Genomic DNA, 27,362 nt, shown 5'->3' on the forward strand with positions numbered 1-27,362 from the left:
TGGATTTTTACATGAAATTTATTGGCACAGTTATAGCAGCAATGTGTTCTTGTTTATTTTCAACACTGATCCCATTCCTATTTTTCAGTAAAAGCCCCTCTCAGGAGCAAACGTGCTTTCCAAAAAAAAGTCAGTACTACTTTTGTAAAATGTAAACAAAAACATTGTGCATTGATTTGCTACGCATTTAAACTCCACATTGCAGTTAGACTGGTACAAAGACAACATGGTTCCTCCTATCTGTGTTTAAACGTTAATGCTCCTTGCAGTTCATGGTTTCTGGACTCCTCTTGCTTCCTGCATAGATGGTTACCGTCCCTCATGTTTCCACATGTTCTGTGTGCTCTGGATGTTACCTTACCTGCCTGCCTCAGCATCCAGAACCTCTCCACTCCTCTTATTTATTTATTTTTGACCGCATGCACACAGCTAATTAGGTTCATTAGCAAAAGAGCATCTTGGAGAGTCTTTCAGAAGCAAAGAGACTTTTTAACCACTCGTAAAAAAGACTAGATAGAGATGTACTTGAACTGTTTAACAACAGCAGTAAGGAACATAAAAAAATGCAAAGAACTGGAGGATTTCATTATCGAGATTACATAACAGCCAACATGCCAGATTTCTGGATATTTTCTCTGGGCTAAAGAACTGAGGAACCATCCAGCAAAGCTTTCTGTGAAGGCATCAGTAATGATATTCAAGAGAGGCCCAAACCACATCCTGCACATATTACAGCATGGTTCTGTGATTAAACTGAATGTCGTCCTTGCACAATTATACATACTTTCTATGATTGTCATTTTATTTACATTTTATTGTATCCCGGCCTTTTTGGAAACACAGTTTGCTTTACTCGTGACATTTAACTAACACAAATGCATGTGGCAAAATGCTAAATATAAGAGTTTGAGCTCAGTTGAAGTGATTGTCAGCGCAAATGCATAAAGTGCGTATGCACACAACACAAAGAAAGTGAAACTGACTATAGTCTAAATCACCAGATCTGCTTAGCTGCTGCTACATTCTCAGTGGTTTAGGATCAAGAGATACTTGTTGTTCAAGAATAGCTGTAGAAATTATTACAATGATTATGTTTCAGGGCCTAAAGGTGACAATGACTTAAAATAAAATAGATATTACAATACTTTTAAACGGTAACACAGCTGTACCCAGTGCTCAGTGTTGTAGCATGTTATTACATTGCAAACTGTGATGTTGGGGGGGGAGTAATACTGTACTTTTCTGCCTTTTTGTATAGATAAATATGTTAAATACATTCTGTGGAAGTATTTTCAAAGGATAGCATTAACAGCCATCAAGCGAATTTAAAAAGACAAATTCTGGCCAGTATTGCACGCTGGTTTTCAACTAGCTCTGACACATCAGCCGCTGAACTCTGCCAACACCATAGCAGGAATATTAGAACATCCACTTGTCAGAAGACCAGTCCAAGAACTCCCCGTCTCAGTAGAAAGCGGGGTTTGTGTGCTCGATGACGCAGCGCCGACAGTGGCGTCTGACGAACCGCAGAGCCTCCGGTGACACCTCGCAGTCCTGCACGTTGAGCAGCTGCAGCTCGCAGCAGTTGGCCGCCAGAGCTTTGAGTCCTCTGCCTGTTACACTTTCGCAGGCTCTGAGACTGACTCGCCTCAGGCCTTGGCAGTACATGGCTAGCTGCTCCAGCCCGCTGTCCGACACCAGCGGGCATTTACCGACATCCAGAGACTTGAGTCTGGGGCAGCTCCTGGCCAAGTGACTCAGGCCGTGATCCGTGAGCCCCTCGCAGCCCCTCGCATTCAAGTAGCGCAGTCTCGGGCAGTAGCGAGCCACATAGCGCATGCCTACATCTGTAATGCGGGTACAGTGGGCCACGCTTAAGTAGCGCAGGCAACCCTCTAGGCGGGCGACTTCCCGGAGGCCGAAATCCCCCACCAAGCGGCAGTCACTGAGGCTCAGCTCCCTCACTGAAGGGCAGTGGAGAGCCAAATGGCGCAAGGCTTCGTCTGTTAGTCTGGTGCATCGCCGCAAATACAGATGAGTCAGGCGAGGGCAGTGGGAGGCGATAGTTCGCAAGCCCTCGTCCTCGAGGGAAAAGCAATCGGTCATGTCCAGGTAGTGGATGGAGATCTGCTGGCCGTGCAATGGAGACAGCTGGAGTGAGGCCTCTTGGGTTAGGCTGATGCATGTCACCTTGGAGCAGCCTGGAGGGAAAGGAAGCAGAGGTGATTTTTTCCATTAAAGAGAGTCTCGCTGTTGATGTTGAAAGAACAGGTGTTAATGCAGAACTCACATGTATGTATGCACATGGATTTTATGTTATAACGCAATCCAAGAGTAAGAAAAGAAGCATTTTCTCTCTGTCTATGTACAAATGATTTTAAAAGTTCTTATCTCTTATTGTGGGACAGCAAGAAAGAGATTATAAACCAATTAAATTCTCTTATCAGGCCTCCTATTACCATCTGCTGCACTTTCAAGGCTATTTTTGTACAGCCTACAATGACAGAGGGAGGCGGTACAGTAGCCCAACACTGACTCTTAAAAGCTGATGTTAACAGAGTCGCCACTTGATGGCGCCAGAGTAAAACCTGCTGTGTTAGATTACAGCCAATCATGCAGAAGAATGAAAATGTGAGCGCAGACAAAGAAAACACAAGTGCGGTCGGTTTTTAGAGACCAAAAAAGCAAATCCAATCAAAGCCTGGTGTCTTTAACACTTTGAAAAGGGCTTATTTTTCCTTTTACTACAAAGAGCTTCCTTCCTGCTGCTAATAGTGCAGACCTCGCTCTGCCCCAGTCAATGTTATTTGTGTCACTTCCTTAATGAAAGCAGCAGACCGCTCCTCTTACCCATGTTGAGGTAAGCTCTGCTTTCAGCTAAAGAAAGCCTTTCTTCTCCCACATGGGGACTTAAGGCTGGCAGAGCTTCTCCTGCTCCTCTAATGATTCTACCAGCTTTACAAGAAATCACTGAAAAATGACTGAAAGGAGAAGTTCTTTGAGGCAAATCCACACATGTGCATGATGTCAAGTAGTGGCCACTCCTTAAGACGTAGAGCTTGCCCAAAGATTATAATTAAAGTCAGATGGGTTTATTTGCTTTTTACTCAATATGACTTGTCTGTTTCTTTTTACCTGAGAGGTTTAGGTGTTCCAGGTTGGGACAGCGGGATACCACTTCAAACACGGCCTCATTAGAGATGTTATAACAGCCGGCAACCTCCAGGCGGCGTAGCTCAGGGCAGCACTGGGCCACCACGTGCAGCCCCCGGTCAGTGAGCCTCTTGCAGCCATTGACCACCACCGTCTCCAGGGTCAGACAAATGTTCGGGGTGTCTTGGCACAGCCGGTGGGTGAGGACCCTGATGGCACGGTCGGCATGAAGCAGCTCTCCTGTTAGCTGGATAGTGCTCCACAGCCTGGGGTCCCAAGCCAGGTTGTACCAGCGGCGGCAAACGCGTGCGCAGCGGCACAGCTGGTTGGTCGAAAGGTGGGAGAAGATCTGCAGGAGGGTGTGGTCAGGGAGGAGATCGATGGGGGCGTAGTGGTGGGTTTTCGACTGTCTGGAGCGAGTGTGAGTGCCGGGCTGAGGGTGGATCACAGCGACAGTCTCAGCGGGGGCAGAAGACGAGGACGAGGAGTTGGTCTCGTGGCCGTTGCTGGAGAGAGCAGGTGAGGAGAGGGAGGAGGACTTGGAAGGCAGAATCAGTCCCGGGCTCGGGGTGCTCAGTGTTCTTGTGCTGGAATCTAAACCTGAATAAAAACAATAAAACAAAACAAAATGAGACAGAATAATTCTTCTGGGTTTTTGTTTTTAAGTTTTACTTTTAAATGAATCTTTTGGCTGTTTAAGCTAATATTTGAGCTGTTAGGTGAACCAACCAAAAAGGGATTTCCCCTTTGCGATACCGCCTTACAATAAGGAACACAAATAATTGTATAGTTAATTGAAAGAGTCAACAACAAGCTGAAGTTAAGCTAATCAGTCTACTCCCTTTATAATCTCAATCCAGGACATTACAGTAGATAATTGTTCAAGTAAAGTTAATAATACTTAGGAGACACAAACTCCTGGTATGTAATGTGTAACTACAAAGTAGCTGTAAGTAAGTAACACAAAAAGAGTAGCTAATGTTAAAGAAATGAGAAGTTACTGTTTTGTGATGTTCAACTTTTGCAATTAATCAGGAATGACTCATGCAGAAAGTGGGGAGTCCTGTTAATTTACAGATAATTATGAAATAATCGCAACCTAATGACTCACAATTTCTGGAAGTCATTATCTTCTAGACGGGTAAGGAATTATTGAGTTAGAACATTACTAATGAATGACTCATTAACTGGTTGTTCCTGCTTTGTTGGTGTGGCTGTTATGTTCTCAGGAGGTAGAGCGGGTCATTTACCAATCAAGAGGTCAGTGGTTTGATCCCTGGCTACTCCAGTCTGCATGTCCAAGTATTTTTGGGCCAAATGCTGAACCCAGAGTGTTTGTGTGAATGTTAGAGAAGGCGCTTAGGTATCAAAAAGATGTTAAAAAATGTAAAAAAAAGTAAATAAATATAAAATGCAAAATAAAATTTGAGAAAATAGAAAAAAAGCATGATTTGTTTTCAGTGTTTCCAGGTATTTCTGTCTGTGATAATGACATGTTTCCAACGATTTCCAGTCTTCTTATCTGAAATTTGTGGGAGACACCTGATATCTTCTGTTTTCTCATTTGTGTAACGCGTCGTGATATTTTTCAGTAACACAGTCATGTTACATTGCAGTTACAATTATGTCGTTACTTGTGCTAAAACCCGTCTGTTATCTGCGTGTTTTCTTCTTGTGTGTGCACTTGCGCTACAATTATCTGATTTTAGTGGGCGAGAGGAGGAAAATTGTAGAGTCATACAGCGATACAGCTTCTGAGGCGTGGTGATATGGACATTATTTTTATCTGATGCATCGGATGCACTGAGGAGTGATAGTGGGGTCTGTCTCTTAGCCGTTTTTTATCTTTGTCTTGTTGTCGGCTTTGTGGTCATATGTGAAAAGTGTGAGAACAATAATATGTGTGTCTTTATTAGGAAAAGGATTTGTATCAGTGTGTGGTTCAGCAGACTAAAGGTTTATGTTGTTAACTGGTAAATATGTAAGGGTGCGTTTGAAGTATCATATTATGCACTAATGAGAAAGTAACAGTGTAACAAATTACTTTCTCTGGTGAGTAATTACGTGATGTACTGCATTACAATAACGAGTAATGTGTACTTCACTTTTCTTGAGTAACGATCCCAATGCTGCCTCACAATCTCTTGTTGAGACTTAATAATTCTACTGTAACCAGATTACGACATCGATTGAGGTTTTAAGGTCTCCGAATCTACTGGTCCTGGTTTGAAGAGTGCATTCAAGATATATTTGTGCAAAACTCATGATGTCTTGATGCATGCTCAATCATCCAGGTAAGTAAATCCCGAAAGGTTGATTCTGTTCATCTGGGCGTAGCGTTTTCAGTTTTTCACAGTGATATTTGGTACAATCCAGACGTTTCTTCATTTCTTTTCTAACACATGGCTTTCTGTTTTGTTCCCCAAACTCTCTAACTAACAGTAATGACATCTTCATGCTTTTGTAGAGTCTCCCAAAGCCAAATAACACTTGATACAGTTCCAGTAGCACTAATGGCAGCCATTATACCTTCATATGTAAAGAAAAGAATATCATTAGTACTGTATATGAAACCTGACCATCACCCTTGCTTGATTAGAGGGAAGTGATGTACTGCAAATTACATTTGCTAGCTATTATCAGAATAAACAGAATAAGAATAAACAGATAAAAAGTTGGAAAAACTGCTAGAGAAACTTGGAATCCACAGTTACAGTACTACACAAGCTTTTATCATCAGTGAAGAGGCGTTTCCATGGATCCCATTATCAGGTTTTGGGATGTTTTTGGAAAAAAGTGTGTCACATTTATCTGCCAGGCGTTTGGGCAGCACACACAGTTCCTCTTCATCAGATTAACTCTGCGGCTTCAAAGCAAAGCAGATGAGGAGTTTGGTGCCTGGTCTGACAATATATGGTTAGCCCTGTGTAAACACTGAGGCCCTGACAGATGTGCACTGATTGCTGCCGTGTCTGAAGATGCAGCTGTGAGAAGACGAGGCTGGATCCCATCACTCTAGCGTGAGACGACAGAATCCTTTGTCAGCCAGGGCGCTGAATCTGATTCCCGGGGTCAAACTGTCGCACTGGGACACTGAGCGCTCTCCTCTGATGAAGTCTGCATTTCTTCAGTCATCCCTCCAATCTATTCTTTACAATCTTGAGGATTTTAGGTGGACTGATAGTCATCACTAAAAACATTCCAAGAAGTCACTAGTATGATGTCACCCACAGCTGTCCAACCATTAGTACTAATCTGATTGACCTAAAAAGTAACAGTATGTGGTGAAAAAGGCAAGCTAGAATGAATCGCGTCACAAAGATTGCTTCCCAATTATTTGTTTAAAAGACGATGTCTCAGTTTTGGACAAAGGTTGTTACTATAACAAGATGAGCAAAAACTTTACTGGAAACTTTTTTTTTTTGCCCTTTTAACAGCAGAAATCCACTTAAAGCTTCCTGGGCTGTTCAAATGTTCCTGCCTTTATCCATGCTTTTTCCTGTTTAGGGTAGAGTAAGCAAAAGCTACTGAGTAGCCAGTTGTTTACGATTTGTTCAGGTGTCAAGCCAGCTCTGATTTATGCTTCCATCAACATCAGAGCTTTTTGGGAGACTCTTTGATGAGCTTACCTCATGAAAATGAAGCACTTTAGTCTTAAGCGAGTCTAAAGGACGGTAAAAAATTGAATGTAGGCTTTTTTTCGATGTAGAAATTTCCCAGCAGTGGGATAAAGATAGAATTTCTTATCTTGCTAATATGCCATTTTTATTCCAACGAAATGTTTTTTTAAACATTTTTTTCAGAAGTTCAGACATTTTACCTTTAGTTTATCTGCTTTGATGCAGCTGATTAATGGTTTGTAAAGTTTCTAGGCTATAAACATTCAAACTTGTGAACCTCCTGAATGCCCAAAAATTTGTAATTAATGACAAAGCAGAGGACGCAAGTGCATAGAATTCTGCACTATTTCTTCAGGAAGCAAATTCCAGCTGTCTCAACATTCATCCATCCATCCTGGATCCTATCTCAGCTCTTAGTGGGTGAGAGGTTACACCCTGAAGAGGTTGCCAGTATTTAGACAACACCGTGGAGCTAATTTCCTACGATATGTGGTGACTGGTTGTCTTACAAAAGCCCCATTTGAATTAATTCTCTTTACAAACATTGGGCCCAATAATAAGAGCACAAATATCCCCTTTTCTTCTACAAGAACTTTTCTAGGAGCCTTTTGTAGGAGCTCGTGAATTAGCAGTGTGTGGTTATAGACTCATACTTCTAACACCCAAACATTCATTAACTATTTTCTAAAGGGTCCGTCTACTACTGAGGTGGAGTCTCGTATTTCAAAATTCGAAACTACTGGTCCAAGACAAACTCTGAGTAACTGAGTTTATTTAAGAAAGCCCAGTATGTCTGTAAGATCAATATCAGGACCTCATTTATTAGTAATTCACATTATGGAGATTACTGAGCAGAATTATCAAAAGGTCAAAATAATACCAACAGTCATTCAACACCCAATACGTCACAGACAGGCTCACAGCTATCTGCAGGATCTGAGACAATATTTTGGTCAAAAATAAACTTGCAAAGTCTGCAGGTAAGTGGTGAGGTCGTGACATGTAGGATTGTTGTACTTCAACAGACTATTGACAAATAGGTGATTTCCATGTTAACACTGTCTGCAATTTACAATCTATATTTACACTCCCAGTCATGTGAATTGAACTATGTTGGTTAAAATGAAAGGGTAAGTTAATCATCTGCTTCTGCACAGTGTGTCAGCATGTGCAGTACATGACAAACAGACAGCATCCTGTCTGCCATGTGGATTTGTGCGCTGGGACAGGCAGCTGGGCAGTGACACCGTCCTTACAGTCGTATTTCAGATGTAGATACCAGAGCTTCTGCTCAGTCTGCTTCCCATCTCACTTCTGATGACATCCACAGATTCATCCTCTGGGGAACATGTCCTCGAATTCTGCTTTTTAAACTGCCTCTTGTGTGCTTTAAAATTCTCATTCAAATCCAAATCCTGGCCAGATGAAGAGAATGCATCAAAACTTTGCGCATGTTGGGCTTTTTTTTTTTTTTTTTAAATTCTTGTGGGATAGAGTCGACCTCATTTTGGTTATAATGCATCACATTCTTGTGGGTGGTCCATCTATGATTAAAATATGCAGGACTATTCTCTTGAGGACTTGTACCTTTTCTCGGCCAATAGATTTCTCCAATAACAATTCATTTTTTAGCTTAACGCAAAGGATTTAATGGTCTGACGTCGTTACAAACACCTCATCTATTTTGAATTTCACACAGCTGTCCAAATATGTCTCAACAATAGTAGTGCTGTACAACATTCCCACAATACCTAGTGACTGTTATTTTTTTTTTGCATAATTTGGCTGCAACCCCACACCATGCAGCACAAAACTCTATAGATGTGAAAATATGTTTAACTATCTTCCAAAAAAGTGAAGTTTCACTTAATAATGGGAATGAAAAATATCCTGATACTGCAGTAAATCTTGTGATGTGAAAAAAAAAATGTATATGTGCAAGTCTTGCGATGAAAACATCACAGCATCCAGGAGAAAATCTGATTTTCCATGAAGCTGTGTGCAGGCATTACATAGACACATTTTGTGAATCATTAGTTTTGATGGATGAATGAGGCACCGCTTTATTGTCCAAATCCTAGCTAATGCGATAGATTCAGCATGCAACTCATCTGCCACTGGCTAAGGAGCAACTTCCAAATTGCGTAATTACATGTGTCACTGATCAGAAGAGCACTCCAAGTCCAGGCTACACCCAACCCCTTTAATCTGAGACACAGTTTCAAACAGCTGGTGGGAAAAGTTAAGTGAAGTCAGCGTCGCAGTTGCTTAACTGTGCATGATTCTGGATAGCTAGCATCTGGATTACTTTAAGGAAATCCAGGTGTTACAGTTGTCTATGTTTTTCAGCTGAGTGAGGATCTTGTTTATCCGGGTATCACTGAAGACTCGAATGATCTCATTTCTGATATTTTTCTTCATTTTCCTCTAAACATTTTTCACATCCATCTGGTATCTGAATTACAAAGTATCACAAGATCCCCTTGTACTTCTTGTCTTCTGAGGGATTCATGCAGTTCATGCAATGCATTTGCAACACATATTCTCCATACTTTCAAATGTTAGGGGTTTGCGAATACAAACACAAATAAAAGAAACAACATGAAAGCACTTGAATGGTCAGTCAAGCACATAGTTTGAAAGCCCATCAGGCGGAATTTGCTATACAAAAACTTGTGGAATGAAAACATTGAAAGTTAGAGCCTGATGGGGTCGATATATTAACTGTTTGCTGATATATCGAGATCAATTGAAAAATGGCAGATAAATGAAAACTTAAAAAGAAATGAAAGTAAAGAAAAAAGAAAACTTTAAAAGTAAAAAAGAGACACCCTTCAACCATGAGTGTTGATAGTGCATAGTCTGTCCACCAGAGGACACTCTGCCACTTTCCTATCCGGTCTTTAAGTGATGACGTATCAACCCTTATCTCAGTTGTTCTCCTGACTGAAGTTTGGTCCGTTTACAGCATCCTGTCATGCGATTGCATTTGTCCCTAACCATCAGAAACACCCTCGAATAACTTTTACCGAATGGCTTCAGCTTTACTGTGCTAATATGTTCATATTGTGCTAACCATAGCTGTGTAGCTAGCCACCACGTAGCACACCATTATATACCAGCTAGCCCAACTTCAGTAACCCTACAAACATCACTGCTGTTTAGTTTTCTGTCTTCATTTATCTCGAAAGTGATAGCAGAGCTGTACATTTTAATATTTTTCAGAAATCCCTCAGTCAGAACATTAACAACAGTATTCTGACAAAACAATCACAGCTTATATTTCCCTTGCTAGCTTGAAGCCAGCCTGGAGCTTTCAACACACTCATTAGTGGACCATAAGATGGAACTGTTTTGTAATCTTCCTTTCAAAGAGGTCAAGAATGAGCTTTATGCATAAGCCAACATGGATGAGAAGTCCTAAAAGTGTTATGGAGAAAATTATAGCAGCTACTGAGCTCACATGTCAAAATATTCTTCGCTATGACAACAAGGAAAACTTTCCTCTAATAAGGTCCATCTGAAACAGCAGAAGGTCTCTAGAAAACGTGGATCTCTTCAGAAGGTTTACTTGCAACTTGCAAGAATAAACTTTCCTGTAACTTCCAGTTGCAGCTTTACGAGTTAACCAGTGGTGTCGTGTTTTATATCTCTGTATCATTGCAAGCCTATCATTAGCAGAACAAATACTATGCAGCTGTTAAAGTTCTCTTGAAGTCACTGCAAGTGCAGATGGTGGAAGATTCAATTTAGTTTAAGAAATCAGAGAACAGTGGAACATCTGGTCTTTACCCTGGGCAAAGAACAACTGCACAGTAATGAAATGAAAGAGAAACTCATGCATTTTGAATGCACATATAGCCACAGCAAGGCATACTTGGCTGAAATCATTTGCCACAAATACCCAAATCTGTGCTGATCCATGGCAGTGCCGCAGCAGGATCTCATTAACGTCAGCTCAGCTTCACTTCTAAAGCACATCTGGACTGTGCTTTGATACCAGAGGTTTAATGTAAATCAATCGGAATGATCACTGAAAAGACACCGTGCCTGGATGATGAAGAGGCGCAGCTGGCTATTTGGAGTGAGGTCGACTTAATAACAAAATCCTGATTAATATTTTTCTTTAAAGTAGCACACAAAAACAGATTTGAGGAAATCAGCTGAAGGCTTCCAAAAAGAAAGCAGGAGCAGTGGGGAAGGAAAGAGGGAAGATAAATTGGCAAAAGAGCCTGCAGACTTTACCAGAGACAAAGACAAGTGCACGGGCAGGGTCAATCCAGACTTTGACGCAGTCTGGTCATAAACTAAAGCTATAGGGATTCTACTCAGGATCTTGCAGTGCCGTGAAGCTCTGCTAAGACCCTGTCTGGGGCTCGCAGGATTATTACTGCTGCATCTGGCAGAACAGAGCAATGCATTACCTCAGTGACATTAGCCGTGTGACATGCTCCTGCTCTGTAAGCTTTCACTGGGCTCCTCCCTGCCAGAAGTGTGAGGGAATAAAAAGAAGCTCATTTTCTACCCATAAGTCAGGAAATCAAACCAAAATTAATTCAAGAGGAGTAACACACCAAGAAGAAGTATCAGCTAATAAAAAACAACCAGGCAGCAGAGATTTGACTGAAGAAAATGCTATTGATTTATCAGCACTAAAGGGTCATGTGTTCGAGTTTTTTTCTTTAAAAAAGGAAACATCCAACTGAGAAAGAGGACTGCTCGGATGAAAAACATCTGGGTCTGTCTCAGATTTTATTGAATACATGGAAGTTGATATTACTGTACAGTGTGGCGGCTGGGCTATCAGCAAAGCCTTCACTACAGGAAGGTCTTACGTCACTGCGCAATCTGAAAGACAATAGGGCTGCTGGTTCCTTCACAATGCGCACACTCGGACAGGAAATAGACTTCTTCACTCGGCACAACCCCCAACCCACCTCTGCTTCTGGACGGCAGCTTTTCTCACACTCACTCAGTCTTGAGATTCTTTCTTTGCATTTTTCTCTCTTTATTTTATTTTATTTTTTTTGAAGATTTTGCTGCAACAGATTTGGCAAGTACATATGCCAAGAACTATAACACGTTTTTCCCCACAATGCGACTAATTTCCTCAAGGGAGTTTTTCCACCTATTAAAGCCCCTCAAACGTTTCCATACCCTGCTCTCGTCACTTTATAAATCCTCAGTAGAGGAGGACAACAGACGCTCAGATATTCTACGGCCAGATTCGAATGCGAACTCACTTCTTCAAAAATTAGCTCTTGTGTTTGCCCGTTCGTCACAGCGCAAATTTTCCAGAATGCAGATGAAAGTTTGCAGTCCACGAGTGATTTGGCCCAATTCAAAGCTGATCTGGCTTTTGGCAAATAATTGAAATTCAAGATGATGTAATTTTTCTTTTTAAAGATCATTAAATCGGGATGTCAAGGTTGGGGTGACCAAGTTTGGGGAGTCGTGTACATGATTTCTCTTTTATGGACAGTTTCTCCATTTTGGCAGAGTGTGTGAGTGGGGTTAGAGTGCAAAGTGACTGTAAGTCATGTCAAACGACCGAGGAGGGTAACGTAGCTACACAGAGCACATCTGACACAAATGGAAAAGTGAATGTTGGCCAAACGTTTGATTTGGTTGTGATGAGGAGCAAATGTAATGATGTCATGTGGTTAAAGCAATAGAACAAGGGAAGTGCCTGGACTCTTTGGTTATAAACCCCTGACAGAAAAGGGCTTGTTTGAACTTCTTAAAGAGGTTGTTTCACATCAAAGTCCTGGATACCCAACTCATGGAAAAAGCTGACAAGTGCATTTAAGGAGAAAAAAAATAAGAAAAACACAATTTATTTTACCACAAAATACTTCTGGGAACAGTACTGGATGACAGGATTAATGATGACAGGATCTTTTGTCCATATGCTAAATCTGAAGCTACAGCATGAAGATGATTAGCTTGAGTTAACACACCTGTCAACAGCAGGGCTCTCTCCAGCACTACTGCGTTAACAGTCTTTGTTTTCCTTGCTTTTTACTTTCAATTACTCCCTGAATCAGAAGGAATGGTGTTTCTGTGTAATACACACCTGATGGCCCAGATATGGTAAATGGCCTGTATTTGTGTAGCGCTTTTCCAGTCCCTAAGGACCCCAAAGCGCTTTACACAACCTGTCATCCACCCATTCACACACACATTCACACACTGGTGATGGCAAGCTACATTATAGCCACAGCCACCCTGGGGCGCACTGACAGAGGCGAGGCTGCCGGACACTGGCGCCACCGGGCCCTCTGACCACCACCAGCAGGCAACGGGTGAAGTGTCTTGCCCAAGGACACAACGACCGGGACTGTTCAAGCCGGGGCTCGAACCGGCAATCTTCCGATTACAAGGCGAACTCCCAACTCTTGAGCCACGATCACGATATGCACATCTTTTGTACTGAATACTTTGACCTCTACACTATTTCTCTGTGTGACAGTTTACCATCAATTGCTACACAAAATGGCAACTCCCAGGCTTTCTATAGTTTCTGTCGCCATCTCAGTTTGAAGGCTTTGACGAGGAGGGGCAGGTCTGACTGTGAAACCGCTTGCTCATTCGCTAAAAACTTTTCAAATTACAAATTAACCAATGAGCATACTATAGATTATCCTTGTTTGAGTGATTTAGAACAGCGGTCCCCAACCTTTTTTGCGCCACAGACCGGTTTGTGCCCGACAATATTTTCACGGACCGGCCTTTAAGGTGTCGCGGATAAATACAACAAAATAAAACTAGTACCGGTACAGAAAAAAAGAAGATTTATTCATAACACACGTGAAAAGATCCAGGAAAACCAAGTTAATGAAAAAAAAAAACGATAACAAAATAACACTAAAAAACCAATAAAAACCCTGAAAACCATACATTTCACACCCGAGTCTCAACTCTTGCGGCCCGGTACCAAACGACTCACGGACCGGTACCAGTCCGTGGCCCGGGGGTTGGGGACCGCTGATTTAGAAGATAGGCCTAATTATTCATGACCCCAAACGATGTACAACTACTGGAAAGTTTTTACAGAGGTCAATTCATATTCTGCTACTTTAGATTTACCTGTGACCTCAGTACACTTTCCTAAGAGTTTAACTGTGACTAGCTAGCATGTTTCTGGTAAATCTAATTTTTGTGCAAACAATGAAAAATGACTTTGCAAAGCGATTTTCTGGCCTTGTAGTATCAAACTTCCAGTAATTTTGTACAATATTTTCAGCAATCTCCCATAAACACGTTTTCATCAGTTGCTCTGTTTTAGGCCTAAGGCTGTACAGATCATCATTCAGGCCAAAGTTCTGAGCTAATATTTTTCCTCCTATGATGGTGACAAGTGTATTTCTAGACCCAAATGCTTCAGATAAAGAAGATGTTTAGTTGTTTTTGCATTTGCGATGTTACATAGTTACATAAAACACAATTAATAAAAGAAAGACTCCCCGAGGGTGGAACAGTCTCCACAGCAATGTTCCTCTCATTTTTGTAACACTGGAGCTTCAGCCACAACTGACGCTTCCCTGCTTACGTAACGAAACAAACCACAGAGTGAAATGAGGGGAGGGGAAGTCCAATGTGTCAGTTCAGCTGTTCCACAACCGTGGTCATATTGCCACATAAAAGCCTAAATACCCAGGTGGATCATAGTGAAAACATCGCTCGCGAGCCAAAATCTTACAGGAAGCGAGCATGTGTTTTTTCCAGGTGGCATCTTTCCCAACTCCTGTCAAACGTGCTCCTGTAGTAGACCTGATAAACGTGACCCCTGTTGAAGAAAATGGCAAGCACGTTCAAAACAGAAGGGCCAGCACTTCCTCCCTCTCAGCAGAGAAAGAGAAGACCGAGTCGTAATCAGAGAAGAGTTATGAACTGACTTCCCCCTCCTCCTCCTCCTTCTTCTTCTTCTTCTTCTTCTTCTTCTTCTTCTTCTTCTTCAGTAAACTGCTTTCTCTTGTTTTTCTTTTGGAGCCTTGTTCTGTGCTTTTTCGCTCAGATTTCCTGGCTTGTGGAGTGGTAGAAAGGAAGGGGGAGGAGTGAAGACAGCTGATGGAGAAAATCTGGGCAGAATAGCATTGGCATTCTGTTCCTCACTGTGTTCTATCTTTACTAAACTATTTCCAACAAGGATTAAATGCAAACCAATGATATTTCTTATTGCAATCGCTATAGGCTTGTTAAAAATGCCCTTGGATAACTGCAGGCAGCTGTTTTGTGTCCTAATTTAGGACAGTACAAAAGGTGCAGATACTTGTTGAGGTGGTGAATTTCTGTGCATTAGTATTTCCTTTAATAGACAGTAGTTAAATATCTTGCGTTAAAAAACAGATGTGATGTTTGAGAGGGTAATAAAAGGAGGCTAACACCTTAAATCTCTTTTTTGTTGTAAAAATGCCCCTAAGTCAGCGACACTTACGGACATCTCTCTGCAGGATCTGGCAACAATCAACAGGGAAACACTATATATCTGGCTGAGCAAACACAAGGAAATGGGCCAACAGTATGCAGAGTTAGTTTATAGATGAAGTGTGAGGGATCTTTTGCCCCTGGGAGAGCAAAAATATTAACTTGTTGGAGACAGGAGTGAAGCTGTTAAGACTGCAAATGTGACCCCGACACGGCATTCGACCCACAAAAAGGGGGATTATTAGTTTGTAATGCTTTATATGCTACATTGGAGCATATGACTAGTGCATTACACAGATAGCCTAAAGATAGAAAGATGTGAAGTGAGTCATTGTGCTGACACAATGCATCTATCTGGCATACTTGCCACAGGATCGGTGTCCATATACAAACCTCCCACGTACACTAAAGCTTTCGGTTTAAGTGTGTCTTTGTGAGAAAAATCTAGTAGTGCATCTTAAATAGCAGTTTTTTTATGTTTTATTTCATTTTGACTTGTTTTTTTCCAATTCATTGTATTTTCAGGTTTTTCCAGACAGGATTTTCTTGTTTTAGTTTTAGTTTTTATGCTTTTCAGTTCTAGTTTTAGTCTTATTTTTAATCATTAAGGATTAGTCAGAGACTGGATAATCAGTCTGGTGGACCTTGGTAGATTCACCCGTCACCTTGCTCCATTGCTATATAAGACTATACAGAGCCCCAACCAGTCAGTGTTAGTCTTACTCTTGCATTAACTCATATAGAAACTTTACTTACGTCATGCAGAAAGTAGATATTTATAGCGAAATATCATCTAAAAAAATTGCTTTTGATAACCCTCTAGTTAAGAGCATATAAATTACAACGTGTTTACAGTACAGCCTTGTACTACAGTGTTGGAAGTGCTATAGAAGGACAGATTAGGTTTTTCCTCGGCACTGTTATCTCTGTTTCTTTGGTCCTTGGCAGACAGAGAGGAAGTCAGCATGTTCATTGTTCCCACCATTCTCCTGTGTCTGAGCCACCTTCCTGGTGCCATTATGTACGAGTGAAGGAACTGACCCCAAACATTGGCTGTTTTTACATAATCAACACTCTTTTGAAACTGTGCTACTTTATTGGGTAAACCTTTGGCAAAGGCTCCAGCTGATACAGCAACATCAAAATGGTCTTCAAGAGTCACAGCATGTAGGCTGAACACCTCAGGGTGCTGTCTGTTTAGCGCTTACTATGTCTGAGCCACATTCCTAAGGTACCCGGGGTCCAGCTGTACCAAAGCGAACCCTTGAGGCCCAGACTGGGTCACTGTGTAACCCCTGCTGGGAGATACTCAATTTCATCTCACAGGAAGGATTTACTGTCCCAAGCCTGTGCCTTTCAGTCTGCAACTAATAAGCGATTCAACTGGGTCAGGCCACCACAAAGTTGTCTAAATAATAACTGAAAACAGAGACGTATTGCAAAATCTTGCCAGATGACTGCCCGGCTCAGTTTGTTTTCAAGAAAAGAATGAGTGCGACTTCCTAATGTTGGTTTTGTTGGAATACTTGACTGATCATTGAAAGACGGCAGGCACCAGTCTACTTTCCGTTTGCATACTGATATTATGGCTGGGCGATAATTCAGTAATATGGTTTTCATTAGATTTTGAGATGATTACAACCTATTTGAAATTCTTGCGATGGCAATAGTTTTTGTTTAGAGAAATATGAAACAGCCCTTATGGGACTTGGTGCAGTCTCCAGCCGTTCATTTCCATGGTCTCTGGTTTGGATCAATACAGTGGCTGTAAAAACAGACAGTATCGTTTGAAAAATAATGTTTACAGAGAAAAATATTCACCTCAAAAATCTAAAAGAGGAATGCAAACTTGCATAGCATTGGTTGTGAATTAATATATACATCTTTTCCATGTGCATATACAAAGTTTCTAGTAAGGTTAACTTTGGTTGTTTTAATGGTAAGCTAACAACAAGTATTGTTCTAAAAACCTCACTCCTTTTCTTTTTTGGACAGATCATTGTTAAAACCAGATTCATGGATCTGCTTTGTACTCTAGATAGTGCAAAGCAGGGAAGTCCTGGGCAGCCATAATCAGCCCAACAACAACTCCAATCTGGTCCCCATGGAAACTGATACAAATTCAGTTTTTCCTGATAAAGGCTTCCCACATGACCATTGAGACTAGACCAAAGTAATTAAGTAACAAGTAAACAATTAGATAACAGGAAAATTCCTGTTTTTCATTATCCAATATAGAAATGAATGTTGGGGTTTGTTTTACAGGATAATCTGAGGAGCAAGCTACAAGAACTTTTTCTTTAATTTTATACATTAATTTTCTTACAATTTAAGGCCAAAAGGTTGTGCTGACAGATTTTTAAAATTAATAATTAGATTAATAATTAGATATCCCAGGGGTTAAATGTGTATTAATATAAATAAATAGTAGTAGCATAGCATAGTAGCATATAAGTAAATAGTAGTAATATAAATATAAATTTACCATAGCGAAAGGCTTTACTTTATCTTGTATGACAACTAGCTTATGCTAGCTAATGTTAGCAAACATTAGATTGGATTAGAACATTTTTATATTTTCTGACTAATATTTTTCAGTCACAACTTAATGACATGTATATACTCCTTTCATCCATCTGCAGATGGGTGGAGCCAGAGGTCTGTGGCCTATCACAGCTGTCACAGGGTTTAGATTACTTTAGTTTCAGTTTTGTTGAAGTATCAGTAATAATATAAATAAATAGTATATAACATAAATATTAATATAAATAAATAGTAGTAGGATGGTATAGTAGCATATAAGTAAATAGTAGTAATATAAATATAAATTTACCATAGCTAAAGGCTTTACTTTATCTTGTATGACAACTAGCTTATGTTAGCTAATGTTAGCAAACATTAGATTAGATTAGAACATTTTTATATTTTCTGACTAATATTTTTCAGCCACAACTTAATGACATATATATACTCCTTTCATCCATCTGCAGATGGGTGGAGCCAGAGGGCTGTGGCCTATCACAGCTGTCACAGGGTTTAGTTTAGTTTCATTTATTAGGATCCCTATTAGCCACATCAATGCAGCAGCTGTTCTTTTCCACAGGGGGAAAAAAACTTACACTGTGACAGTTCACTATAAACAACTTACACAGAGACATAAAACATCTTTACAAAACTCAACCACGCACACGAATAAAACAAAGTAAAAAACATAAAATCATAATATCATGTCAGCATGAGCAATCTATCATTTAAGTGCACAGCCAATATCCCCAGGCTTTTTTATCATTTCCTCCATTTGGTCAGACACCATCTCAAAAATGTAGTTTTTTAATAGCCTTTTAAATCCAATTCTGCTGGTTTCTTTCTGTGTCACCCGTTTGGCAGTAAATTTCACCTCTTCACAGCCTGACACAAAACTTTTCTTTCAACTGAATTAGTTCTTGCAATGGGTAATAAAAAAACATCCTTCTGTAGCCCGTCTGGTAGAACAATCGTGTCTGTCTCAACAGAAATATGCATTTTTCTACAGTGAATGGAATCTTTGTAACAACAGCACGAGAAGTCACCAGCCCATCACAGGGAGACAGACAGCCACACGCTCTCACGTTCACACCTAGAGCCAATTTAGAGTTGCTAATTAGCCTAACAAGCCTGCTTTTGGACTGTGGGAGGAAGCCAGAGCACCCAGAGGAAATCCAAACAGCCACAGAGAGAGCATGCTACCAGATGACCAGGAGCTTCAACCAGGACTGCTGCGAGGCAGGAACAACTGCACCACAGATCTATTCTGTTACTCTATATTTAAGAATTAACACATGACTGGTGCAGCCTGTTTAGTTAAAGGGCAAATGGAAATGGAAAACTCTATATTTAAATTCAAATAGGTTTAATTTATTTGGGCACTTACTGGCAAAACATAAAATTTATGAAAAATGTTGCACAGTTAATATTAGAGATGCTCTGACCTCTAATAGTCTTTTAATTTGCTCTCATAAGGTATCACAATAATAATCCAGCTCATAGCATTCGGTGTCTTTTGGCTGCACTCTTTTATACATTTATACACCTCTGTATAAATGTTCCTGTATAACCAATGTTTTCCTCTTTCATTGTGTTACTATGGTGTTTTACAAAGAGCAAAACAATAACTAACTAATGGAACTACATCAATGCAACAGTGACCATACTGCAGCATGGGGACACTGGAGGCCCTAATATGAATACTCCCAGTGTGTGGTGGGGAAACAGCCCAGACTGCTTCCTGATTAGTTTAGTGGACCACAGGACTAGGTGGGGAAGGGCTGTGTAATCTGCCACTGTGTATGAGCATGTGGATGTGGGTCCGTGTGTGTGTGCGCATATGTGTATATGTGCATGCACATTCATGCGTGTGTCTTTCTAAGGAGGGGGGATTTGACTGTGGCCATAGCGGTTCCAGACCATGTAATTACTCCCACTTAGCATGGAGAAAAAAATAACAATTTCAGTCATAACACAGGGGGGGGGAATTATGGTCTGGAAGCCACTGGATATGGCCTATACTCTCTCTATATATATATATATATATATATTTCTATCTGCACAGGTTGTGCTCAGAGAAGACACATCCAGGACAATTATTGATTTCCACAAAGTACTCTGGGTTAACTTCCAGAAGCTGCTCGGTGGACGGACCTTTATGCGTTAGCATTTCCAGCGAAGCTGAATGAGTAAGAGTGATCTATCTTCCTACAATGCACTCTCACAAGTACATCTCAGTGTATTTTTAAAGCAAGATGTGAAACTACTTGGCACAAACTTTGCACAAAATCTGATGTCTCCTGAGGAGTTTGTCTGATGTGTGGTTTCCCCTGTGATCCTTTTTTTTCCCTCTGAGAAACACCTTAAAATCTCCAGCTGAGTGACAGTTATAAAAACACGCTGTAGTTAGTATTTGTTTTCTTGTGGGCAGTGCAAAGCCACAAGAATACTACATTTAGCATGCCAGAGCAAATTTAAGATTGGCGATGACAATGCATGAGAGAAAAAGGCCGAGTGTACTGTAAATGTGTATGAGCGTGCAAAACAGCCGATGACTCACTGGTCAAGTCTCCTACACAACAGTAGGGAGACCACAATGTATCTGTGGGGGATTTTGATAAAGCTTTTGGTCAGCTTTTGATCAGAATTGTCAAGTGACTTTGTGATTACTTTACTGGGGTTTTACATCTTATTCTCACTGTCTGACTCATCATCTTTGAACGCATTCTGACCAGTGGAAGTCTGACGTCTTTTAAATCATCGTGATGATAGCGACAAAGATGCTGTGAAGATACCCGACCTGGATAAAGAGTACTGATGAACTGTGGAAAGAGAGCACTATCACAGCACTGTAGTCCCTAAACATGTGGGTGGAGACCACAAACTAAAAGTGATGGGTCACTGCAACACATTAGCCATAATAACTAGAGATGCTACTTAACAGAAGCAGCTGCAAGAAATTTAGAGGATATCGACCCTTTTCTTTCTCCATAAGTATCTTCATAACTGCTTTGCTCATACTGAGGTTGCTGACTTGTGGCTTGTTTTGAGCTCTGAGTAGCTTTAGCTTTTCTTGTGATAAGCGTTTTCACGGTAGTACTGGTACAGCAAAGAGCTAACAGCATGTGGCTGTGAGTGCACAACTATTTGTCTGTGCACCAGCACAGCAGTACTGACATTTCCAGCAAAGACTTGTAATCAGACACATGACTGACTGACCGGCCAGTCAGCAGTCTGGGTCAAGAAGGCTGGAAATCAGATAATTCTGGTCCCTGGCCAGCACTATATGGAATGCACTATAATACTGATGCATGAAAAACATTTTCTAAAATATGTTTTTGGTGACAAATTGTTCCAACTGTAACAGATGGATCAATGTTTCAGACAGCTGCTGACAGCAGGCTTCAAGATGTATCTGCCAGCTGAAAAGTATTTCCAAACCATTAGGGTAAGCACACAGTTTACATTAGTAACACATCCACTCCTGAAAGAGTTCCTATGGTGACTCTTGCAGAGTTGGACGCTTGCCTGGGCAAGCAGGAGGCTGAGGAGGTGAGAGGGAGTCAGAGAGTTGGAGAGGAGTAAGGGCAGGATCTGAGCAGAAGGTGAAGCTCTCTCTTCTCCATTCTTACTCCCCATACCTTCACTGTCTCCAACAAAATCCCTCTCGCCCACCTCTCCCAAGTGCATGCACCTCCCACCCGCCCTGGCAACGCTTTGAGCCTGATACGACCACAGTTTAGATAAGCATTCTTCCACAATGAGAAGCCAGAAGTGTTTTTTTCCCCCTTCTTCTAAAACAAAGCTCAAGAAATGCCTTTGGTTTCTGGGTTCTGATGGCAGCTGTGAGTTTGTTTTCAATTTAAGGTTATCCCAGGAACACACAGGTTTCTCTCCAAAAATAGGCAGCACAGAAAGTGGATGAGGAGGAAAAAGAGCGCTGGAAGGGGGAAAAGAAGAAGAAGAAAAGGAGGGAAAGAAGAAGTAGGGAGGGGAGTTTGGTTAATGAGCACCAGATGCCTTACCTTCAGTGGTAGCCACATTCTTCGGAGCTTTAGTTGGTGTGTGATCTGTGCTCGAACTTATGTCAGAGGAGATGCTTGAGCTCCCTTTACCTGCAGGGAAGAAAAACAAAAGTGCTTGGACATAAAATATCAAGGTTAAGATAATAAACTGCCTTTTTAATTAAATTTGTAGTCATTTGAGGCAATTTTGTAGCCCGCAATCCCCCGAAACTTTGATTTTCAGTTTAATACCTGAAGAATGTTTGCTAAAGATAAGGTGGACTCACACTTTAATGACATATATTATACAGTAAGGAGGCACAAAGTGTAGGGAAATATAAATCTCATCAATCTCTGCTTTTATGACTTTTATGTTCCTCGGTTTTGGAGGAATGGTTAGCCTTGGCACATGCACAAAGTATCTGCTGGTTCGTCTGAGTTAGTATCCGTTTTTGACATTTGGAAAAAAAATAAAGTCTTCTAAAATCCCCCCTTCAGCCCTTACTTCCACACAGGACGAGTGACAAAACACAGAAAGAGATTAATGAATGGTATCATCTGCAGCGAGTCAGCACTGTCTCACAAACACCACACCAAAGTGATTTCTACGTTTTCGTTCTAGGATTTTGACTTTGAATTTCTACACAGTCGACTCGTCTATGAGTGCTAAAGTGAAAAAAAGTATATCCTTTTGCATGACTGCCTCTGTTCCCAAAGTACGATAGGCTTCACTGCCATGGTGACTACAGGCTGCCTGTGGAGAAGTTGTTTATGGCGTTTCATTCCTCTGTCAGATCATAAATGCAGCTTTGTGGCTTTCCTGAGAGTAACTATGCGCCTTTCGCCCAGCACGACAGGCTAAGGAGGTGTTCCCAAACAGTCACGCCCACATCCACATCAAGCGCAGTAACCTAAACAGACAAGACAGTTCCCGAAATATGAAGAAACTCTCAAAAACTTGGGACGGAAGAAAAAAAAAAGCAACCTGTCTGCATAATGAGTCCAACGAAACAACGAAAGATCGCACAGCTACTTATAAAATAATACAAAACCAATGGAGCAGATATGGTATGAACATGAATGACAATTTGCGGTGACATCACTGAGCTGACACATCTGTTAAAGCTCCCCCCAGTCCACAGAAATGAGTCAGATATTCATGAAGAGCTTGCAGATGTTAATGTCAGACCACTTTTCCCAGCAGAGCATAAAAGGCAGAGTTAACACAAGAAAATATATTTTGATATTTAGCCGGTTACACAATTCTTTAGCGAGCGAGGAACTCGTGGCTGCAGGGGCTGTTTGGTTGGCATGTGGGTCGGTCTCTGCAAGGCAATAACTGTTTTCTGTCTTTCATTGAAAAACAAGTTTCAGAAAAGCTCCTGCTTCCTGTCTTATGCTTATATAATGTGCTGGTTGATAGTTGCTGCATAGTTACGACCAGTGTGTAATTAATTGTGGAATCACACTTGAAAACAGATGTGGACTAATGGACTGCAGGATTCTAAAGTTTGGGTTAAGACAATGGTCTTAGATACTATCAAGCGATAACAATGCAATACTACCTTAATTTTACGTAACTCTCCTGACATTGTTGGATCCAAGGTCGACAGAAGGAAAAAACACAGCAAAACCAGAAATATTGTTGTTGGTTTTTCTTTATTCTGTGCCTACATTACCCAAAACAGAACTCTATTACTACTATTAGTAATTTGCTAATCTCCCACCACTTTGTAGCTGACAGCTGGTTGCTAATTGGCATTCCAGATTCTGGCTGTGTAGATATCACCATCATATGTCAGTCAGTTGTATTCATTTGTTCATTTCACCTGTTATACTCAGAGATGTACACACCACACTTTGCTCTGTCATTGCTACAAATCACCCAATTTTATTGATACTCCACATTCCCTGGTTGCCACATCCACAGCTTGTCTGCCCGCTGCTTTCAGCCCAACCTCAGCATCACTTGAGGAAGCCTATCAGATTTTGTGCAACCCCTCCAATGCATTTAAAGACTTCAGATACATGTTTGACAGACTGTTATGGAGAATTCCTCTGGAAACTGATTTATCTAACAGCTGATATTATCAGTCAATATTAAGTATTTGCTAATATATTGGGCCTAGCATTTATAAATGAAGATTTAAAAAGTAAAGATGAGCCAGGAGAAACACCCTTCAAACATTCTATGTGTGCTAACATTGCACAGTTTTTCCACCAGAGGGCACTCTGCAACTTCAGTTGACAACACACATTTGTAACTCCCCAAATGCATAAACCATCTGATCTTAGCCAAATCAGGCAGATGGTAAACATGTATCTAAAAAAACTACATTAAAAAAATGTTAGGAAATACGTTAATGTTTTGTAAAAGAAAATATTGGAATATCAGATACATAAATCAACAAATAGCACTGAAAACAGGTGAAAAAAATCTGGAGCCCAGTGTCTTTTTTTCTGCCAGAAATTTACACTTTCTGCAATAACTTTGGCAAAACCTACAGAACAATGTGCAACAAGTTTTTTTAATATCATGATGGAAAAGCAGCCATTTATAAACTGAGAATGCAAGGGTTATTTTTAGCTGTACAACAAATAATACATCAGTTATTATTCTGGTATATTCTGGTATATTCTGGTATCAGGTATAATCTTAATTTTTAATTCTGCATTGGATCTATACAGACATATCCTATGCAAGTGGGTGACATCACAGCCAGGATGCATGGTGTTCCTCTGCATCTGCATCCTCTCATCCCTAAAACGTTGAGCTGGCGGTGGAGATTATCTCTTCCAGTTGATCGGCAGAAGCTGGCAATGCATAGGAGGAAACAGCACTACTGAACGGGCCTTGAGGCAACATCTATTTACATTTCTAGGGAGTTGCATGTCAGGTTATGGCATAAGTTACAGCGTAGGGTTATAGAAGGGTTTGCGGTTATAACTCCCCTACGGTGTAGATTTAATGCAGAACCATAAATCTACTGTTAAAGGGGAATTCTACTGATTTTACACATCAGTGTTTGTATTACTAGCATATGTATGTTCTGTGAAGGCTGATACATTTTCTGAAGTGATGTTCTTGAGTTTGAAAATTATATAAATAGATAAATCAGTAGAGTATGGGACTAAGAAGGAAGTATGCACCGTAGGTAAGGATTGTTCATTTTGAGCCTGTCAAAGACTTTAAGATCACTTCTTATGTTGAAGACTTTAAATCTTAATCAACAAAAAGCACAATTTTTTAACCGTTTGGTTTATTTTGTGCCAGATACTAACTGCACAGTATGGTGTTCTTCAGTCTGGGTATTCTCTGACTGCTGCACAGCTCAAGGACAACTCAACTTCAGCTCTTGAGTACAGGCCTTGAGCTTGTGATAGAATCTGTTCATGTACCTTAACAGACTAAATTCCTAGGTGGAGTTGCTCCACGTGTTATTTTTAACATCATGAATTCCAACCTTTTCTCTGCAGCTATTGACTTAGGAAGAGAGCTCCTTGGAATGTTATTTATACAAACATTTCTGCTCTGAGGTAGAAATAATGTGTTTGGTAAAGTCCGACCACAATTTTTTTCTGAACAAGTAATGCTGAAGATCAGACCTCACATGAGACCTGCACGGCAGAGATAGGTCGTAACACAAAGTTTTTATTTTTGATGATAACAGACAAAAGGCGGGATAAATTCCTGGATCATTAATGCCACATGTTGGAGATTTTTCTGCATTTTTCTATGAGAGTGAACAGATTCTGATTCTGATTGTGGTAACGTCATGAAAAACAAGGTCTAATGTTATCTTTTAGACGGTTCGAGCTGCATTCCTGTAAGCTGAAACAGCTTTCTGTACTTGTCTGTCCGTTAAGTGTGATGTACTCTAAGTGCTTTTTAATCTATGCAATGCAACATTTTTCTTGTCTCGTCAGTCACTGATATTAATATGTGGCTATTTTATTTTGCCAAGTCTAAACACTTGTGCAAGAAAAAAAACTAGCATTATGTCTACTTGTCCTCTGTGAACCCCAGTTTCTGAGGCTCCGCCCAAACACAGCATTTTACAGTATCTGCAGGAAAGTTAACTGTAATTGAAATAAAAACTGAAGTGAAGCAAAAATAAATCAGTGAACTTGAGATGTACAGTCTCAATGAGAATCCATTTAAGAAAAGACTATTCACAGTATTTAGCTGTTTGTGTCTTGTGCACTTTTGACTTTACACAAAAAATAACATGAAATTGACTAGCATGTATGAAATGGCCTCCAAATCAAACAACACCAGGCTGTGGGTCGTGGACTGCAATCTCTGATACTGGCTCTTATCAAGATAAACTGGACTTAAGTGCCCACATCTATGAGAACCACCTCCACTAAACCTGAATAGATTTTATCTTCAAAAACAAACTATAAGGCTACAAGAACCTGCTAAGTCAGAGTCGTTATGCAATGTTGAGATCCTATTAAACTGACTTTCTTTCACTTATATGCTTTTAACTGAAGGCAAACACACAATAAGGCAGAGATGAGTTAATTTCCTTGAGAATAAGAAAAGGAAAACACGAATTTTGTTCAAACTTGACTTTTCGAAAACAGCAGGCCGCTTTTCAAAGTGATTAAAAACGACCGCCGCCAGATGTCACTCTTATCTTTTATGAATAAATGTGACATCTCTAAAACCAATATAAAATACAAGGCAAAAGTAGCCACCAGCTTTAACTGCACACACCCCAAACATCTCGAAGACATGTGGAGTAAATTAAAGTGTGCATAAAAACAGAAAACGCACAAAGGAGATTAAATATAGTGCACAACTCCGAAGAGATGGTGCTAGTTTTAAGCTAGCTAACTGATGTCTAGGGACAAGCTCGAGGAAGCTACAGACCCAAGAAACTCTGCATTATTTTCTATTTTTAGATGGCCTGGACACAAAAGAAAAAAGCTACAGACGATGATATCACAGCCCCTTTTTTACCCACTAAAAAGGGAGTTTTTCATATATACTTGCATAAAAAAGAGCGAGTTTTAAAGTGGCATTCACATAAATGTGTTTAAAAGTAATTTTTGAAGCACTTACCCTCGCTTCCATACTGTTTTCCATTGTTCGCACCCATTTTAAAGAATACATAATCTACGAGCACAAACTCGGGTCATCAAGTTAAATTCCAGAGTAGGCTAAAATGCATTCTTTCCATCAAGATAGCAGGCTATACAGTCAAGAGTTTCGTGTAGGGCCGTTAGCTCTGGCTCCAAATAGTTAATCCAGATGTTGAGCAGAGGACGTCTGAGCATTACGCAAACCTAGAATCCCAGACTTGCTTCCAGCGGTGCAGACTTTCTATATCTGAACATCCACAGGCTCAGAAAAAAAAAGACCAAAAAAAAATCCCGATTGGAGGAGTTTGGAGAAAACTTTGTGAAGCGCCCTAAATGGTAAGCAGCTGTTTATCAGACTGAGTGCGGGCAATCACAGCGGCCACACAACTTTCTGAGGACGCGCAGCTCCCCTCCAACTGGATTTGGATTTAAAGAGACCGCAGGCCGGGGAGGGAGATGTGGAGGTTAAAATAAATAAATAAATAAATTAAATAAAATAAAATAAAATAAAAGCGTACAACAGCCCAAAACTGCGCTTTAGGAA

The 27,362-nt window shown here is 40.6% G+C and overlaps 1 protein-coding gene across 1 annotated transcript; it reads right to left on the reverse strand.

Moving 5' to 3' along the window:
- Positions 1–27,313, reverse strand: LOC146380521 (F-box/LRR-repeat protein 7-like). The gene is made up of 4 exons (XM_084939667.1): positions 26,799–27,313; positions 21,749–21,838; positions 3,136–3,753; positions 1–2,201 (listed from the first exon to the last, which is right to left on the reverse strand). The coding sequence occupies exons 1-4, from the start codon at positions 26,833–26,835 to the stop codon at positions 1,465–1,467; spliced, it is 1,482 nt and encodes a 493-aa protein (XP_084795793.1). The 5' UTR covers positions 26,836–27,313; the 3' UTR covers positions 1–1,464.
- Positions 27,314–27,362: the final 49 nt, after the last annotated feature.

This window comes from Perissodus microlepis, chromosome 9, assembly GCF_051167445.1.
Source record: "Perissodus microlepis isolate ML-2025 ecotype Zambia chromosome 9, ASM5116744v1, whole genome shotgun sequence".
Taxonomy (NCBI): domain Eukaryota; kingdom Metazoa; phylum Chordata; class Actinopteri; order Cichliformes; family Cichlidae; genus Perissodus; species Perissodus microlepis.